Source organism: Petaurus breviceps, unplaced genomic scaffold, assembly GCF_028583685.1.
Source record: "Petaurus breviceps papuanus isolate PSGF00001 unplaced genomic scaffold, PetGlider_PUasm1.0 90317, whole genome shotgun sequence".
Lineage (NCBI taxonomy): Eukaryota > Metazoa > Chordata > Mammalia > Diprotodontia > Petauridae > Petaurus > Petaurus breviceps.
This window is the reverse complement of record NW_027187217.1, coordinates 749,402-769,315: the sequence shown is the minus strand read 5'-3', so window position 1 is coordinate 769,315 and position 19,914 is coordinate 749,402. Positions and strand designations below refer to the sequence as shown.

Genomic DNA, 19,914 nt, shown 5'->3' with positions numbered 1-19,914 from the left:
CTGTCTTCCAGGTTACTTCTTTTTAATGACAGATATCTGAAATTTTCTTCTATTTTTTAAACCTTTTGATTTTGATATAATCTGTTTCCTGGAATCATTGATTTCTGTTGGGTCTATTTTAGCTTTCATTTCTTTCATTTCAGTCTATTTCTTGAGTCAAATCTTCTACTTTATGTTCTAAGCTATTTTTTTATTCTAATTCTTTCTTCAAACACTCTGCATTTTGTGTTTCATATCAGCGTTGTGAAAATTCATCTTTTCTCTTTGAGTCTCTGCTTGCAGTTGTTATGAAGTTACTCCTTTGGAGGGGGGGGAATCTCTAGATCTAAAATACTTTTTTTTTTCTTTTTGGAGGGCAATTGGGGTTAAGTGACTTGCCCAAGGTCACACAGCTAGTTTTTGTGTTAAGTGTCTGAGGCCAGATTTGAACTCGGGTCTTCCTGACTCCAGGGCTGGTGCTCTATTCACTGCACCACCTAGCTGCCCTAAAATCTCTACTCTGATGCTTTCTTTGGGGAGTCTTCTGTTGTCTCTGACCTTAAACACAACCTTGCAGGCTACATGTGTTTCTAGACCATCTCTCATTGAGGTGGGAAGATACCCAAGGGTTGGTGGCTCAATGGGTAGAGTTCCAGTCCTAGAATCAGAAACACCTGCAAGTCACTTAGCTTCTGTCTTCCTCAGTTTCCTCTGCCACTATCATAGCTCCCAGGGTGGTTGTGAGATATCTGGCAGATAGTGGGCACTTTACAGGCACTCATTCCCTTCCCTATTCAGCCTTGATGTTGGCAGCCCCTTCAGGCTTCTGGAAGAAGTCACTAACTGCAGTTTTTCATTGGATTTCTTGGCCCTTCAGGGTGCTCTGGTGAGAGGTTTGGCAGAGTTAAAGCTGTAAGTGCTGGGCAGTGCACCAAGACAGCCATCTTACCCAGAGCCGACTCTCTCTGGCATCCGCCTCCACAAGAGATCAGCAGATTCTTTGCTGAAATCCTGGCTGAGTGGATCCCCAGCACCTTCCTGCTGTGCTACCAGTCTGCTAAGCTTGTCCCAAAGGAAATGTGGTTTCTCCGGCAGGACCTGTTCTTGCTGAAGTCTGCCGCTGCCGCCTGCCTCCCTTTCCGTCACTTTTGCCCTTTCCAAATGTCACAAAGCAGCCCTTTCCTGACATCCTAGAACAGTGATGGGGAGTGGGTCTTTTCTGCCCTGTGGAAGGTCTGGAGATTAGCCCTCCAGCAACTCCACTCAGGGGTCTGTAATGCAGTCAGATTCCCAGCCTCATCTGCCCCTGTGGCCCTGAGCTCCACTTGCCCAGGCCAGAGACAGAGAGTGTGAGATGTCCTGAGCCAGGCTCCAGGGAAGGTCCCCAGTACCCTCCCTCCCCTCACTCAGCCCTAGGCCCCAGGTTTTCTGGATTCTCTGGGTGGGAGGAGACCCAGCTCAGTGCCTGCAGGATCCACCCAATGGAGGTTGGCAAGATGTAGATGGTGCCTGGCTGTGGTTCTCCCAGGGAGCTGCAGCTCCGCACAAACTTGTCTCCAAGACTTTTTTCCACCAGAAATACAAAGTCTCTGATAGAGGCAACTGGTTGGATCAGCAGGAAAGGGGAAGGCAAAGGGCGTTGCCCGGCTACGGATCCACCTGGTCCCACCCGACCCCCCCACAGTCCAAGCAACCAGAGAGACGTGGAGGCCAGACTGGGCCAGACCTGGAGAGGAGCTGAAGGACCTTGATTGTCTGCACCCCTTGGATGGACAAAGCGATGAGCAGATTTCCCAAGATGGACAACGTAGGTCCCTGCCTCCTCCCACCTGCTGCTGACCTTCCCCCTTACTGACCTCGTCCTTTCCCCCATTCTACTCTAGCTTAAGGTGGGGATGTATCAGGGCTGGGGAGGGGCAGGTCTTCTCTCGGGAGGGTCACTGGCAGACAGCCTGGCTGTAAGACCACAGGCTGGGGAGGGGAGTGACTAGCAGGGATGGGTATTTGCCATAGCGGACAGTACTGTCTTAGAGTCTAGCTAGGCAGCCAGGCAAGCCAAGGGCCCCGGGGGCACCTGAGCTGAGGCTTGGGAGAGTCTCTGGCCATGGAGGGAAGAATAAAAGGGGCCTCCAACCAGCACAAGCAGAAGCCAGGAAGCCCCGTTTCCAAAGCTCATTTTCCTCATCCTTGCAAGGGGGCAGTTGTTCCCTCAGGTTCCTTCTAGCTCTCCTCATGCCAAACCTAGGAGGTAGGTCCAGCAGCTCATGTTGGCCCCTTTTGACAGATAAAGAGACTGAGGCTGAGATGAGGCTAGGGAGTATCTGAGCCCCGCAAATGTAGACTTTTGGACTGACTGAGCCTCCGATCGATCTGTAATTCCTGGTTCTCAGAAATCAGTCAGGAAGGCATGACCCCCCGAATGGGAAGGGGCAGCCCTGGCATATTTCTGGTGCCTGAAATGTTAGCTCCCAGAGGCCTGGGCTCCACCCGCCCCACCCCTGCTAGTGTGGACTTGTGTTCTGCTGCTCCCCCTGAGTCACTGGTCTGCCCCTCCCACCCTGTGTCCACGTCACACCCGAGAGCAGTAGCAGCAGCGCTGGCATCAGACCAGTTGGAGGTGGGGCATGGGTCTGACTGGAGAGGCCTCTTGGATCCGAATTCCAGAGCCCCCAAGCTTGCCCGGACCTGTCTCTGTCTCTCTCTCTCTCTCTCTCTCTCTCTCTCTCTCTCTCTCTCTCTCTCTCTCTCTCTCTCTCTCTCTCTCTCTCTCTCTCTCTCGTCTCTCTGTCTCCTCTTCTCTTTTCTCTCTCTATTACACACACACACACACACACACACACCTGAGCCAGGAGTAGCTGAGCTGAGGACTAAGCCTAGACCCCAGGAGGGAGCATTCTCCTCACCTCCCCTGCACCTGGGGGTGTCCAAGATGGATGCCCCAAACTGTAGCCATTTTCCACTGAGGCCCAGGTCCCAAAGAAAGCCTTGGAGAAGGGTGTCTGAATAACTAAAAAGCACCCCAAATTGTTAGCCCAGATGGGGAGTAAAAGAGAAAAGAGGAGTATGACTGATGAGAATAATGAATGAAATGAACCCAAGACCCACCTTTATTGCAGCCCTGAGCCCCACCCTGAGCCCCTTGCCTAACCCAGCCCCACCATAAGCCCATATTCTCCTCCCTCCATGAATGGCCCTGAAGACTTTTGGATACTCAGCCCCACCTCCTGGCCTGGCCTGGCTTCCCATTGAGCCCACCATTTCCAGAGATGCCCAAATAGGGGGAAGGAGGAGACTGACCTCCATAGATTTGGACAGGGCCCATCTCCTGCCCAGCCAAGGCCCAGCTAGAGAGATGCCAGGCTAGGTTGGGCCAACAGATGAGCCCTCAGGAAAGCGTTGGGTAAATAGGGAGGTAGGAGGCCAGTCTCAGGCAGCACCCTTCCCACCACCCCCAAAACAACAACCATAATAACTGGGTACCTCCCATCCTGCCCTGTCCGGTCCCAGAAGCGTCCCAGCCCAGCCCCTGCCCTCCAGTCCCTCCCATGCTTTCCCCACAGCCTTCCAGGATGGAGGGTAGAGGGAGGTGGAGGCTGAGGGCTAGAGCTCCTGGGGCCTGGGGCCTGGGCAGGGCCTGTTCCTTCACCGGGAATTCCACCTTAAGGAGGCTGCTGGCTCCTCCCTCCCTGGCCTACCCCCAGGTATCCCCGCCCCCAGGTGAGCTCAGGCCTGGGCGGTGTTGGTTGTCTCTCCCTGGGTGCGGCTGGCTGACTGGCAGCGACAGCTCAGAACTGAGCCGACTGACCCACTGGCCCAGGACCTGGGCAGAGGGCCATGCAGGGCAGGGAGGTCCAGCCAGGACCCGAGCCTTCCTGAGCTCCCAGTCGCAGCTCTGAGGCCTGGTCCTGCCACCATGCAAGACAGTAATTTCCTGCTTTCTGCCCTGCAGCCCGAAGCAGGGGTCTGCTCCCTGGCCCTGCCCTCCGACTTGCAGCTGGACCAGAAGAACAAGGAGGCCCTGGAGGTGGAGCGGGAGCGGCTGAAGGTGGCCCGGGTGCAGGAGCAGGTCCGGGCCAGGATGCTCCAGCTGGGTCAGCCTTTGAGGATCAATGGCTCCCTGGCCAGTGCCCTGACAGATTCGGCAACCAGCACAGGCCTAGACAGCACCAGAGGTACCCACTGGTCAGGGGGAGCGGGGACACCAGGGTCCTAAGTTAGGCCCCTTGGGCCAGTCCAAGAGGCCACAGGGAGGGTGAGGGGGAGCCACAGGCCTCCAGTCACAGGAGAGGCAGGGGCATGGCTGTTCTCAGGTGAAGGAGGGCGGGCCAGCGGAGGCCCCAGGCTGTGCCCGTCTCCAGGCTCCTTCTCTGACTCACTGGGAAGCCTTGGGTTGACTCAATCTAGCGATCCCTGGCTCCACCCTGGAGATGGAAAAAGGCTCTTTGGGGGTCCCTGAACTACTTCTTCCTAAAATCCTCTCTCTAAGACCCAGGAGGCTCCAGCCCGGGAGTCTGGTTGGAGGGAAGGTGGACAGCATCCGGGCTAAGTCTTGGGGAAGAAAGGAGGCCAGATGTGGGTTTCCTCATAGCCACGGCAGTTTGCCAGTGGCGTTGATCCCAAAGGAATCCTCAATTGGACTCTAGTCTGGAGACAATTATGGAGATGGTGGGTCTTTAGGGAGAGGTTGACATCCTCTCCAACTTTCTAAGCCAAGCTGGGGTTCCCGCATTTCTGATCTCACCTGTTCCCTTCACTGCTCCCCTGGGGCACAAAGGAACTCACAGGCACACCCAGAGACAAATCAGGAAGCCCTAGTCCCCCCACAGCCCCTCCCAGGGATTGGGGGAGCCACCCCATCAGAGATCTCTGACCCGGGCACTCCACAGAACATTTTCTGGGGAAGGGAGGAATCCAGGTGGCACGCCTCTACTAGCAAAACCTGCATACTGGTTGGCGGCCTTCTGGAGGGCGGCTGGCCCACCAAAAGCCAGAGGGATGGACAATAGGACCTGTCCAGACCCTGGAGAGCCAGGACATGAGGCAGAGAGGGCCTCAGGCTTCCAGGGGCCTCCTCCCTCGGCCTTGGCTTTCTCATTCACAGAGAAGAAGTTCACCAATTGGGGGTGTGGTGGGGGGGCAGGAAAGAGGCAGCCAAATATGGGCACTAATTACAGTTTGTAAAATGCATCAGAGATGGCCACCCATGGCCAGCCCTGACAATTAGGAAGATGATTATAATTTAGGGGGAGGGGCATGTGCAGGGAGCCCAAAGATGGGGGTGTGTCACCCCCTGGCGGAGCCTCCCTGGCGTCAAGGGGTTAATCTCCCCACCCATGAAGCCTCATTAAACTGGACTGGCAGGGGGGACTGGGGATGGGAAGACCTGTGTGGGTGAGGAAGGGGTGTGTTTGCCTCTGGGGGTGGTTGATCTGTCTCTGACCAGGCAATGTACAGGGGGGTGGGGTCAAAGACATTAGAAGAGCAGACAGGAGGGGATCCCCCAATGAGGAAGCTCCCCCATTGTCCTCTGCCCACTTGGGGACTCTGATGATTCCTCCTCTTTGCCAGTTAGGATAGGAACCCAGCCAGCCCAGCTCTCATCTCAGTCCCCTTAAATGCTGCCCCTGGCTCTCCTGGGACCTTGGCCCCCCAGATGCTATAGCTGAGGAAGCAGTTCTTCATGGCATCTGCACTTTCCTCCCACCCATCAGCCCCTCACCAGGCATGCAAAGGGACGTCTCAGGGTCTGAGCCTGCCCCCCTCTCCCGACTCCAGCCTCTCTTCACTAGTGTATATTGGGGTCCAGGCCAGAGTGCCTACCACTGCCCTTCCCTGTCTGGTCCCACCGTCTCACCCACTCGCCTGTCCTCTGCCTTTTCATGGTCACCCAGCCTGCTCTTCACCCTCCCCCCACCAGCCTTTTAGCACACGGTAAGCCCTGGTGCATGTTTACTCCTTCCCTCCCCTCACTGGGCACCCCAGGACAGAAACAGAAGCGTGCCTGCCCCCTGGAGCGTGGAGGGGAGAGCAGGAAGGAGAGGCAGGCAGACTTGGTGTGTCAGTCCTTCCTTCTCAAAGAGGACGGTGACATCAGGGAGATGATGACATGACTGAAGTTGGCTTGAATTTGAGTGAGGGGCGCTGTGCAAGGTCACCAGCCTCACTTTCTCCCCCAGAGCCATCTGGGGCCAGTGGCCAGATCTTCATCAGGATGGCTGGAGATGGCCCAGGATGCAATGGGAAACCCTGGCCTTTTGGAGGAAAAAGTCCAACGAGGGATCTGACAGGGGACAATCAGGAAGGAGACCCAGAGCAGTGAGGAAAGGGCCGAATGAGGGAGCCGACGGGGAGCCCCCAGAACTCTGAGGGGAGACTGGTGGAGGGACAGAGCCCCTTCCTTCCCCTTACTCCTTAGACTCAAAGTTGTAGAATTAAAGTGCTGCACAAATGCTTGCTACTGTCAGGCAGGCTCTCACCAATGACTGTTTCCTCCAGGGGAGGGGGGTTACAGGACATTGGGCTAGGTACAGCAGCTAAGGTAAAACTTCAGCAAATCTGAGAGCAGGAGAACCCCAGTTCCAGCCCTGGGGGCAGGAGACAGCCTTGCATCTACTCCTGTGTGTTCACCTTCCACTCATTCTGGCCACCTTCTCCCCATCTTTCTGTCCATCTCCAGAATCCTGGAATCTAGAAGGGACTTCAGGAGCATTGTGCCGAGTCCAGATGGGAATAGCCCCAGTCTGTATATCTGACCATTGGACCTCCAGGTCCTCCAAGGAGGTGGCCCACTCCACTTAGGGACAGCTCTCATGGTGAGGAAACATCTCCCCAGGTCAAGGCCAAATCTGCCTCTTCCCTCCAGCCCCGTGGCTCCCACCTCCAAATGTGGTCTCCAGGACATGGACTCAGCCCTTTACCATTCTAGTGGCCCCCTTCTGGACATGCTCCAGTGTGTCAGTAACTTTCCTAAAATGTAGCCCCTAGAACAGAACCCAGTCCTCTGGGAAAGGCCTGGCTAGAGCAGAGGACAGTGGATCTGCTGCCTCCTCAGTCCCCTCTTTATGGGGCGCAAGATCCCAGGGAGACCTCATGGCGACCCTGCGGGTCACAAGGCCCCCTAGATCTCTTTCCAACAAACTGCTGCCTAATCTTGCTCCCCTATCCTGGGCTTAGACAGTTTGTCTTGTAGAGCTAAGGGCAAGACTTTGCATTTTTACCTCTGGAATCTGTTGCATGAGATTTAGAATTAGCTGCCAAGATCTTACTCTACTGCCCATTCATTACATTAACCATGCCTCCCAACTTTGTGTGATTTGCAAATTGGATGAACCTGCCCTCTATGCCATTCCCCAAGTCACTGATAAAAAGGTTAAACAGGCTGCGGCCCAGAACAGATCCCTGGGGCCCCACCCTGACATTGGACCATTCATGACTTCTCTGGGTCCAGCCAGTATATCTATTCTGAATCTACTGAATTGTGTTATCTTTGCCTCTACCCTTCCAGAATAACAGTAAGAGGCACTTTGTCAAACCTTGGGACTTAAATCCAGGTAAACTCTGCCAACAGAGTCCTTTGTCCACCATCCGAAACGGAACAGGCTTGCTCTCATGTCACGTGTGCTTGTTGAAGCCGGGCGGCTCTTACTTGATATTTCTCTGCTCCCCTTTCTAGTTGACCAACTGCCTCTATAATGATATTTTGGGGATCTTGTCAGGAATCTGAGCCCACTTAGCTTACAGTTAGTAAGGGACAGACCATTCTCTTCCCTTTTTTCAAAAAAAGACCCCCCCACTTGGCCCCCTGAAGTCTTGTGCCCCTCCTCCCATTTTCCACAATGGTTCACAGAATATGTCCCTGACAGCGGCTCTGCCCTCATCTCAGCTGCTTCTTTCATCTCTGCTGGGGGCCTTGTCTTCCTTGAGGGCAGGGCAGAGCTGACTCCTTCCTTGTCTTGGGGAGCAGCCCCCCCCTCCCATCAGGCATTTTTGTTCTGTTATTTCAGTACAAAGGTCTTTCATTCTCCTGGTCTGAGGAAACAGAAACAAAGCTGTTTGGAAGCTGTCTGCCTCATCTCTCTTGGGTCATCTGTCACTTCCCCATCTGCCCTGAGCAAAGGTCCCATCCCTTCTTTGGTCCACCTTCCTCTCCCAATAGAACTTAAAGGAAGTTCTTTACCAGATCCACGCTGTGGGTGAACTCCGCAGGTGCCAGCCTTTTCAGGCAGCTGACATTTTTCCTCCTGGTTGCAATGATCACCCTTTGTGCCTTCAGAACTGGTTACTCCCCCTCCCTCCCGTGATATTCTCTACACAGTGCCTGGCCCTGGTGTTTGATGAATGACTGCTGGACATCTGCCTTCTTGGCCCCCCTTGGCTTGCTTATTGTCTCTTTCATCACTCCGGGAGCTCCCCGAGGACAGGCCCCACCATTGCCTTCTCTGCATCCCCAGCGCTCAGCCCAGTGCTGATTGCTGCTCCCTGAGTAGATTTCCCCTATCACCTCTTGGTCCCTGGGATCCTGTTTGGTGTTCCTCTGGCGCCTTTGAGGTCTACACTCTCCAAAGTCTGGAGTGTGTTGCCCTGTACCTGCCTCTCTACATTATTATTGCAGACTCTAGGAAGAGTGGGCATCCCCTCCCAAGCATTTTGACGACATTGGCTGTTCCCCAGCTGAGCCATCTCTTGGTTTCACCCGCTTTTGGAAGAGTGGAAGGGGATAACAGTGGCACCAATGGTGGACTTTGTTTGTAAGAGCAGAGATTGATGAGAAGGGGGCGCATCCCAGGAAGGAACACCACCTCAGAGAAATGACAGGATTAATGTGACAAGGAAGGTCCACAGGCTCTGCAGTGGAGCTAAGGATGTGGGTTTGAATCCTGCTTCTAACATTTGCTGCCCCTACCACCTTGAGAAAGTCACTTTACCACCAACCCTCCCCTCCCCACCCCCATCTCAATTTCCTCACATGTAAAATGGCAGACTACATGGCCTCTGAGCTTCCTAACAGTTAAAAGTCTGTGATCCTATCAATGGCCAGAAGCCTAGTTTGCCTGGGGAGTGATATGCTAGGAGACCAATGTGCAATAATCCAGGATGAGTGGACTGGAGGGGACTTTGAATGGCAAGCTGAGAAGTTTGTGTTTTTCCCAGAGGTCTTGGTTTAAAGGGGGCAGGCACTGAAGAATGTTGAGCGTGACTGGACCTGCCTCTTAGAGAGGTTGTTGTGTCATGTTGTGAAGGATGAACTGGAGAGGGGAGAAGCCAGGAGGGAAGTAATTTCAGAAGCTAGTCCAGGTGGGAGGTGATGAGAGCCACAGGACTGGAGAGAAAGGGGTAGATAGGAGGGCTGTGTGAATGGAATCAGCAAGACTTGGCACCTGATGAGATGTGAGGGGTGAGGGAAAGGGAAGAAGGGAGATGACCCAAAGGTGACAGCCCTGAGGGACTGGGAGGATGCTCATGCCAAGCTAGGAAGAGGAAAGAACGCATCCTGCCACAGACATGTGGGATTAGACATTGTTGCTAGGCTCCTGGGAGGCAGGTTCAGTTGGAAGGGCCAATGAAGAGACAACCCCAGCAAGGTGATGGGACTTACTTCAGGTTGCCCTGAGAGTACATGTCACAGATGGGATCTGAACCCCAGTGTCTGAAAGCAGAATCAGGGCTCCTTCCAGTGAACCACCAAGCCAGGAAGAGCTCGGGTTCTGATGTATAGATTTGTGAGTCACATGATAACTGGACCCAGGGGAGCAAATAGGCTCATTAAGGGAGTAAGTGAAGAAAAGAGAAGGCTCAGCATAGAGCCTTGGGGGACATCCGTGGCCCTAGGGCTGGGAGACACAAGATCATTCAGTGAAAGGGGCTGAGGAGGGGCTGAGGAGGCTCCGGGAGATCCAGAACCAGGAAAGAGTGGAGTCACAGAGACCAAGGTAAACCAAGGAGACCGAGTGCCAGGAGGAAGGGAGTCACAGCATCCCCGGCTATAGAAAGCTTCAGATGGGACTGAGAGGAGAGCCCAGACTCAGCAGCCTCCCAGAGTCTGCCAAGAGCCAGAGTAAGTAGATGGTGAGGAAGGGGAGGAAATGACCTTGTCGGTTCTTTGGAAAGGGAAGAAAAATCTGGACTGAAACCTGGGGGAAGGGGGATGGCAGGGTCCTGGGAAGCAATGCAAGAGTGAACTCTCTGAGGAAAGAGGAGGGAACGGGGGGGTGATAGGGTGGGCTGTAGCATGACCAGGCCTGCAGCAGATGCACTAGCTCAGGGACCAAGGCTTCCATTATCTCAATAAAGTAATAGACAAGGGATAGGATTGTGCAGGGCGAGTCGAGTCCAGAAGCCAGGAGGAATAGAGGACAAAGATGGCTTGGGGGTGATCTGTGGGTGGGGTGTGGCCAGGTAGGAAGGGCAGAAGTTCACCAGGGTCAGGCACTCAGGAGCAGAAGATCTCACACAGTTGGATTGGCCAAGTTGAGGTCAAGACTGTGAAGTGAGCCAAGGGAGGGAGGCCCAGAGGAAAGGAGGCAGAAACAGCAGCAGCATGGAGAGAGAGCTGTTCTAAAGTTGGGAGGATCCGGGTTCCAGTCCCGCCTCGGACAACACAGTGTGGCCTGGCAAGGAATGACCACGCGAAGACTCTGAGCTGTATGTGAGGTCTGTCCTGGTGGATGCAATTCTCTGCCCCCTCCCCCATGAGTGGTCCCCACACTACTGAAATCACAGGTTTAGCCAAAAGTAGGAGAAAGGGATGGATTAGGCAGATTCGTCCTTGACCACTGCTTAAGTAAGAACAAAGGAGCTAGTAACCCAGCCAGGAAACCTTGGACAAAAGGGAGGGGTGAGGGAGGCCAAGGGGAAGGCGGCAGAGTCACGGAGACCAGGGAGGCAGCAGGGCCAGGAATGAAGGCTGGGGACATCCCAGCTCTGTGAGGCAGAGACAGCAGCTGCTTTTACAAATTCTGCATTCCAAATCTTGCTGAGCAGGTTCTAGGGAGGGCAGAGGAGGGGTCATGAAGGAGACTGTGCTGCCTCCCCTTCCCTGGACTCCCCAGGACCAGAGGGGATGAGCAGGGTTAAGTGAGCACAAGGAGATGGAAAGAGGGGAGAGGGATGAAGGGAGTGTGTTAGTGATGCCAGGTATTGGAGAGGATACAAGGAAGGAAATGCCAGAGGAGGGAAGGGTTTAGGAATGGGGATGCCTGGGGGGCACCCAAGCAGACCATGACCCCAAAGGATTAGGGGAAGAGGAGCTGGGAGGGGCTTGGCAGCTATGGGATGGGAAAAGTGCTAGGAAACCAGAGCTCGCTCTAGACTCCTGCAGGAAAGGACATTAGGCTGCTCAAATAGTTGGCACCAGTTCCTTTTCCTCCTCCCAAGCTGGTGGAGGATGCCCTGTACCCAGGAGGTGCCCTATCTCTGGGCAGAGCCCACAGGAGTGAGACCCTGATTGGGGCTGTGGCTGCAGTCCCATCCTCTGCACCCCAGGGATGGAGACCATATTTTCAGGTGGTGTAGGGATGAAGGGTGGAGGTACCCACATCTACCTACCTGCTCCTGCCTGATAACTCACTCACAGGTGCCTGCCATGTCCCTTTGTAAGAGGGGACACCTCCCCCTGCCTTTTGGGATCCACACATGTAGGACAATCAGGACAAGAAAGGACCGTGATGATGAAGATACGGAAGGTTAAGTCCCAGAAGGCATCAGAACCTTAGGGACAAAGGATGCCAAGAGAAAGAAATCAGGGGGGCTGGATTTCACCTGGGCCTTGAAAGATGGGCAGAAAGTACACAGGCAAGGGGAAGTGGCCATGGAGGAGACCATCCCAGCTGGAGGGAGCAGGGTTGATGGGGAGAAAAGTGGAAGATAGGCCTGGAATGCCCAGCTAAGGAATCTTATTTTTTACCCTAGAGGCCTTTGGATCCAAATGTAGGTGTAGAGCCTCTATCAGAGGGGTGAGGGAGGGGAGAGATGGGGAAGGAATTTGGAACTTAGCATCTTATGGAAGTGAATGGTGAAAACTAAAAATAAAAAAATAAATATTTAAAAAAAATTTTATTTAAAAAATTTCTTTATTTACTTTTAGTTTACAACATTCAGTTCCACAATCTTTTGTTTCAAATTTTTTCCCCCTCCATTTCCTCCTCCCTCCCCCCCATAGGGGCATGTAATCAAATATAGGTTCTACAAATACCTTCACGTTGAACATTAGTCATGTTGGAAAGGATTATGACCAATGGGCTGAACAATGAGAAAGAAGGGACAAAACAAAGCAAAACACCAAGCAAATAGTTTGCTTCCATATGCAGACTCTGTAGTTCTTTCTCTGAATGTGGATAGCCCTTTCCATCGAGAATGGAAATCAAGGGGGTGCCCATCCATTGGGGAATGGCTGAACAGGTTGTGGCATATGAATGTAATGGAATACTATCGTGCTATAAGAAGTGAGGAGCAGACGGCCTTCAGAATAACCTGGAGAGACTTATATAAACTGATGCTGAGGGAGGGGAGCAGAACCAGGAGAACACTGTACACAATTACAGACACATCATATGACTAACTTTGATACACTGGGCTCCTCTCAGCAATACCAGGTTAGAAGACAATTACAAATAAATATTTTTTAAAAGCTTTTTGATCATAGTATTGCCATAGACAGCCATGGGCTTTATGAAAGTCATTGCCTGCTGAGTAGAAAATGGATTGGAGAGATGGGGAGAGACTTAAGGCTAAGAGACCAGTGAAGTGCCCAATACAGCAGCCACGGTTTCCTTTTTGTCTGACACACAGTAAGCGTTCAATGTCTGTTGACTAGCGCAGGCTGGGGGTGGGGAGACTGAATTCCAGGAGTGGCAGGAGGCAGATCTAAGGTGGGGGAGGGGAACTCACCAGACAAAAGCCAGGGGAGGAGAGAGGAGCCCAGAGGAAAGGGGGATCCTGGATGTCAACGGAGAGGGGAGCTCGAGGATTAAGGTGCAGAAAAAGTCCCTGGGGATCTCCCCGGCTCAGAACCAGGGAACTTCAGAGTTGGAAGGAGCTGAAGGGACAGGACTGACAGTGCAATCCATGGGTAACCAAACTCCTGTGGCCCCCTCTCTTTCACCAGGCAGCCCCTTCCCCACCGGGCCCCTTTCTGTAACCTTGCCAGTCCTGCCCCCTGAGGCTGGGCAGAGCAGGGCTGAGCCTTCTTCCACCAGGCAGCTCTCCTGTTCCCCTCAGACTTCCCTTCTCCGCACTGACACCCCTATTTCCTCCAGCTCGTTCTCATACAACATGGGCTCCAGGCCTTCCCCCACTCCAGTTGTCTTCCCCAAATGCTTTCCAGTTAATCAGTGTCCTTCTTGAACCATGATGCCCAGAACTGAACACAGTCCGCCAATCTCTATCTCCTCCTGTGTCCTTTAGAGGCAAGGAGCTAAGGTCTGAGCAGCAGACAGATTAGGGCCCCTGGCTAGGTGGGGGGGTGGTTCAGCCATCAAAGGGCACAGTCTGGGGACCCAGCTTTCTGCCCACTGACCACCTGTCCCCTTTTACCCTCCCCAGGTGTTTCCAGAGGTCAATACCACACAATGCAGTCTGGTGCTGGCTTCAGCTCTCGCTCCCAGGGCATGAGCTTGGACAAAGCTTCGGTAAGTCCTCCCCATCTGCCCTCCTCAAGGCCTGGGGAGGTCATACTGTTCCCAACCCCTTGGACCCTAGGCCTGAAGGGTGAAGGTGGGGGGAGGCCTGGGTTGAAGGTCTTTGGTGTCCCCCCACTCCCAACCTTCCTCACCACCTCTTTCCCCCATCCCACAGACTTTCCGGCCTATCTCCAAGCCAGCATATGGTACAGCAGCCTGGTCCTCACGCTCTGCTGTGGACCTAAGCTGTGGCAGGAAGTTGAGCTCTGTGCACAATGGAGGTGGTTCCTATGGGTCCACAGGCTACATGGGGGCCCAGCCTGCAGTCCCAGCAACACCCCGGCCTGTCTCCTACCATGACCGTGGGGGCTCTGGCCCCAGGGCTGACTATGACACTTTGAGCCTGCGTTCTCTGCGCCTGGTGGGGGGCCCCCCTGGAGGCCTGGATGACCGCTACAGTGTGGTGTCTGAACAGCTCGAGCCTCCAGGAGGGGCTTCCTACAGGGCCTTCAGTTATGAGCGACAGGCAAGTTCAGCCTCCAGCCGTGCAGGGGGACTGGACTGGTCTGAAGCCGCAGACGGAGCTCCCGGCCGGACCATCCGAGCCCCGGCCATGCGGACCCTGCAGCGTTTCCAAAGCAGCCACCGCAGCCGGGGGACAGCCTCAGTAGGAGCTGGAGGAGGCCTGGAGCATGTGGCCCGAGCCCCCTCAGTCCGCAGCCTCAGCCTCAGTCTGGCTGACTCTGGACACCTGCCTGATGTGCGGGGCCTGGACAGCTATGGAGGTCACCGCACTCTACAGCGGCTCAGCAGTGGGTAAGCCCCAGGGAGCAGGGGGAATGAAGGAGGCTGGGGGTGGGGAGGAGGGGTAAGGGTGGGAGAGTCACAGGGCTTAGGAGTGGACAATATGGGCTTCAGGAATATTAGAGCCCCTGAAGCTGACCCCCACCCCCCACCCCATGCTCCCTTCCCCACAGCTTTGACGACATTGACCTTCCCTCAGCTGTTAAGTACCTCATGGCCTCAGACCCCAACTTGCAGGTTCTGGGAGCCGCCTACATCCAGCACAAGTGTTATAGTGACGCAGCAGCCAAGAAACAGGTGAGGACAGAGTGGGGTGGGGTGGGGCTGGGCGGGATGGGGCCAGGGAGCTGGCCCTGACTGACTCTCCTGCCTCCCGAGGCTCCACATAACCATGGCTGTGGTCCGTGTCCCCAGGCCCGCAGCCTCCAGGCCGTGCCAAAGCTGGTGAAACTCTTCAACCATGCCAACCAGGAAGTCCAGAGGCATGCGACTGGCGCCACACGAAACCTCATCTACGACAATGCCGACAACAAACTGGCCCTGGTGGAAGAGAATGGTATCTTTGAGCTACTAAGGACACTACGAGAACAGGACGATGAACTGCGCAAGAATGTCACAGGTCAGTCTGGGACCCGCAGCGCCACCCACAGGGCGGGTCAGACACGCCCAGATGTGCAGGCGTGTGTCTGAGCTGATGCATGACCATGGGGGGCCAGATGTGCGGCATGTGTCTGAGCAGAAACATGACCATGGGGGGCCAGATGTGCAGGCATGTGTCTGAGCTGATGCATGACCATGGGGGGGCCAGATGTGCAGGCGTGTGTCTGAGCTGATGCATGACCATGGGGGGGCCAGATGTGCAGGTGTGTGTTTGAGCTGATGCATGACCATGGGGGGCACAGATGTGCAGGTGTGTGTCTGAGCAGGTGCATGGCCATGGGGGGAGGCCCAGATGTGCACACATGTGTCTGAGCAGATACATGGCCACAGGGGGAGGCCCAGATGTGCAGGCATGTGTCTGAGCAGATGCATGACCATGGGGGTAAGGCCCAGATGTGCAGGTGTGTGTCTGAGCTGATGCATGATAATGGGGGGGCCAGATGTGCATGCATGTTCCTGAGCAGAAGCATGGCCATGGGGGGGAGGCCCAGATGTGCAAGCATGTGTCTGAGTGGATGCATGACCATGACAAGGAGGCCCAGATGTACAGGCATGTGATGCATGGCCATGGGGCATTGGGATGTCTAGGAGCTGGGGGGGGGGGGAAGGACTCTGCAGTTTTCTCCTGTAAGCCCCACAGGAGAGATTTGGATTCCTGCAGAGGAGCAGCTCTCCAGGGGGTGGGGAGCCTGTTGCTGACCCCTAATCTCTGACTCTCAGGAATCCTGTGGAACCTGTCATCCAGTGACCACCTGAAGGACCGCCTGGCCCGAGACACCCTGGAACAGCTGACAGACCTGGTGCTGAGCCCCCTCTCAGGCTCCGGGGGTCCTCCACTCATCCAGCAGAATGCCTCTGAGGCTGAGATCTTCTACAATGCCACAGGCTTCCTCAGGTGCCCAGACCTTTCTGCCTCAGCTGTGTCTCGTGCATGTTACAACCCTCCTGGTCTCCAGTCTGGGCCGTGGGGTCCCACAAGGGTGGCCCAGGCCCATCCTGAGGGGGTTTGTGGGATCTTTGGGGAGACAGAACTCATCAGTTCACTCTTATGCCCAGGCCCCACAGGGAGTCAGGCTGCCTCATGAAAGAGTCCCAGCCAAGCTCCCTTCCTCCAGAGGAGCCTGTGGCCTCTGACCCCACCCCCACTTCTCTGCCCCAGGAACCTGAGCTCAGCCTCACAGGCTACACGGCAGAGGATGCGAGAGTGCCATGGCCTGGTGGATGCCCTAGTCACCTATATCCACCATGCCCTAGACGTGGGCAAGTGTGAGGATAAGGTCAGCAGGCCCTGGGCCAGAGAGGGTGGAGAAGACCAAGGGTATCCCCTCCCTGCCCCCACCCAAGTCTGTCCCCCTGGGGGTGGGGGGCCACCTTCTGGTCTGGACCTTCCCCCCCAACTCCCACTCTCTCCCCAGCTCCATCCCTCCCCCCAACAGTGGCTGTGACCACTGACCCGTCCCAATGCCCCCAGAGCGTGGAGAATGCTGTGTGTGTGCTCAGAAACCTCTCCTACCGTCTGTATGACGAGATGCCGCCATCAGCGCTACAGAGGCTGGAGGGCCGAGGCCGTGGTGAAGCCGGGACTGGGAGGCCTGGGGAGGTGGTTGGCTGCTTCACCCCCCAGAGCAGGAAGCTGCGAGAGGTAGGCAATGAGGAGCAGGGAGATCAGAGAACAGCCAGATGATGCCCTTGGGCAGCTCACAGGCTGGGGAATCAGAGGGTGAGCGCCCTCTTCCCAGTGGCCCCACATGGGAGGGAGTGCAAGCCTACAGGGCCCATTTTACAGAAGGATAAACTAAGATTCATAAAGGCAGCACCAGGCTGGACAATCTTAAAGAGCCAGTCCTGGGTGATCTTGGAGAGAGGTCTGAGGAGCAAGGGGCTGGGCAGCCAGTGAGGCAGCAAGTCTGACTTGCTGGAGGACCGTAGCTTGGCTTGGTCAATGCAGCCAAGAGCAGAGGGTGACCTTTGGAGTGGGGCCCTAGGGGAGACATGGTGGGGATGGGGAGCTACAAATGAGGAGAGCTCCCCATCCTAAGATCCAAGGAAGGGAGGGAAGCCTAGAAAGGGGCACCCACTGAGAGCTGGGTCTCACAGCTCCTTCACCTCCCCAGCTGCCCTTGGTGACAGATGCACTGACCTTCGCTGAGGTCTCCAAGGATCCCAAGGGGCTCGAGTGGCTCTGGAGTCCCCAGATTGTGGGTCTCTACAACAGACTCCTTCAGCGGTGTGAGTTGAATAAGCATACAACAGAGGCTGCCGCTGGAGCCCTGCAGAACATCACCGCTGGGGACAGAAGGGTGAGGGCCAGAGGGCCAGGAGACTCCCAGGGGAGCTTCAGTCCAGGGCGGTATAAAAACCTGGGGAATCACAGAGAAAAGGAAGCTAGGGGTGACCCCTGGTGGAAAGTCCAGAGACTGCAGGGCATCCCATCCTGGAGAGGAGCTGATTTGGAAGCTCTGGGGGGCAGAAGGGCATTAGGAGCCCCCAAACCCCTCAATTCTTCCTTGCCCCACAGTGGGCAGGTGTGCTGAGCCGCCTAGCCCTGGAGCAGGAACGCATCTTAAATCCTTTATTGGACCGAGTACGGACAGCTGACCATCACCAGCTGCGCTCACTCACTGGCCTCATTCGGAATCTGTCACGGAATGCCCGGAACAAGGATGAGATGTGTGAGTCTTCCTTAAGGTCCAGGGGTAACAATTCCCTCATCCCTTGTGTCCCAACTGGCCCACGGCCTGATTTGTTGTTCCTGGCTGATGGACCAGAGGGGAGGAAATGGGGTCATTGGAGGAAGAGGGAGGGAATCTCATGCACTCCCAGGTCCCAGAAAATGAGGGCTTTGGGGGAGCTGTGTGACACCCTCTGACTTCTGCCCTCTACCCATGAGGGAGGTAGCCACCAAGGTGGTCAGTCATCTGATTGAGAAACTGCCAGGGAGTGTGGGGGAAAAGCCACCTCCAGCGGATGTGCTGGTCAACATCATAGCTGTGCTCAACAACTTGGTGGTAGCCAGTCCCATCGCTGCCCGAGACCTCCTCTACTTTGATGGCCTCCGAAAGCTCATCTACATCAAGAAGAAGCGGGACGGGTCAGTACCAGCCCTTGAGCCCAAACCCTGATAACAGGGGAGGTAGGCGTACATTTAGGGAAGGCGCTCATTGGGAAGCAGGGGAAACCAGATTCTCTTCCCCCTAGGCCAGGGATCTCCTCCTCAGACCTCTCCACTAGTGCCAGCTAATGCCCTTCACTCCTCCCCAATAGGCCTGACAGTGAGAAGTCCTCTCGGGCAGCCTCTAGCCTTTTGACCAACATGTGGCAGTACAGCAAACTCCACCGGGATTTCCGGGCGGTAAGTGAGCCTGTGCTGAGCACACTGAACTCTGCTCACAATGCAGGATGGGGGCACAGCACCCCAGACTACATGAGAACCTGGGAGAACAGGGAAGAGAGAGGTCCGTTCTTCTGATTCAACAATGCACGGCCATTAATCCCTCCCTCTTTGTGTTACAGAAAGGCTATCGGAAGGAGGATTTCCTTGGTCCATAAATAATCTGAAAAGGAAGAGGTGTTTGGGGGGGGGGGAGCTAATGAGCAAACCCCTCCCCCACCACTGTACATGACCTTCCTGGCTCAGATCCGCCCTTGCCTCTTGGCCCAGCTCTGCCCTCACCTCTTGGCCTCTGTCACAGTCTCCTTGGACCTGCCCAGGTCTGGCCTCTTGACCCCCACTGCTGTTTTGGGTGGGTGCTGAAGCAGGATGACTGCTTACAGGATGGGCCGGGGTGGGGGGGGTGGCGACACGCACTAAGAACACATCCAGGACTCAGGGGAACTTTGGGGGTTTGGGGGTGAGCCTGACTATCAAGATGGGGCAAAAGCCCCTGGCTTCTGGGTGTAGGGATGCTTGGGAATCCTTTGGTGTATTAGGGGGCCTCCAATCTCTGGAGGCCACCACTGCTGTGGCCCCAGGGTCCCCTAGGGACTCACCCAATGCTTAGTACAGGGAGTGGCTGGACCCAGTCAGACATGCACTTATAGTCACAGCCTCAGATTGGAGGTAGGGCCTGAGGCTGGCCTGGGAGGGGTTGGGGCTGGGACAATAAAAGAGACACTGGTCTGGTGGGTGTTTGTCTGCATTTTCTGGGAGGGACCCACTGGAAGAAGCAGATTTTGCTGGGATAGACTGGGCTGGGTGAGGCCCCCCCCAGGAGGCATGGTCCCTAGTGATAGTGATTGCCTGGGTGTGAGAGCTGCTGCTGTAGAATTCTGACTGTGGCTGGAGGTAGGGGCAGCTTCTCTGGAAAGAAGAGATCTAGGCTCCAAGCATATGTGCAAGATCACACACACACACACACATACCCCAACTTGCACAAAGGATGCATACAGCTTTGCACAAGGTATGGCTATGTCCCAGACTGCCACACCCCTGAGGAAGAACCAAGCTCAGCTCCAGATAGGAGAATTGTCACTTTATTGGCAGAAAACAGAAATAGGGCAAAGCCTGGGGTTTGAGGGCCCCAGACTCAAATGCCCTGGATCAAGCCACCCCAGGGTCTGCCTGGCCTGAGTCCCAGGAGTTTGAGCAAAGAGCCACATGGTCCTAGGCCTCAAGCTGGAAGAATCATTAGGAGTCACACAGTTCAAACTTTCATTTTGCAGCACAAGAAACAGGCCTAGAGAGGGGCACTGGCTTTTGCTTTAAACGAAAGAGGCACTCTTCTCTCCACTGTCCTGCTCTGCTCCCCCCAAGTCCAAGGCTCTGCGCCCCCAGTTCAAGGCCCTGCCCCCTAGTCCAAGGTCCTGCCCCCCAGTTCAAGGCCCTGCACCCCCCCAGTCTCAGACCCTTTAACCC

At 55.2% G+C, this 19,914-nt stretch overlaps 1 protein-coding gene across 1 annotated transcript; it reads left to right on the top strand.

The window, feature by feature from the left end:
* The first annotated feature begins 1,604 nt into the window (after positions 1 to 1,604).
* On the top strand, positions 1,605 to 19,179 carry PKP3 (plakophilin 3). The gene is made up of 14 exons (XM_069107935.1): positions 1,605 to 1,786; positions 3,929 to 4,151; positions 13,519 to 13,604; positions 13,771 to 14,411; positions 14,573 to 14,696; positions 14,814 to 15,018; positions 15,780 to 15,954; positions 16,219 to 16,336; positions 16,531 to 16,701; positions 17,174 to 17,359; positions 17,578 to 17,731; positions 17,958 to 18,150; positions 18,324 to 18,411; positions 18,573 to 19,179. Exons 1-14 carry the CDS (start codon positions 1,748 to 1,750, stop codon positions 18,606 to 18,608), a joined length of 2,439 nt encoding a protein of 812 aa, XP_068964036.1. The 5' UTR covers positions 1,605 to 1,747; the 3' UTR covers positions 18,609 to 19,179.
* The last annotated feature ends 735 nt before the right edge of the window (positions 19,180 to 19,914 follow it).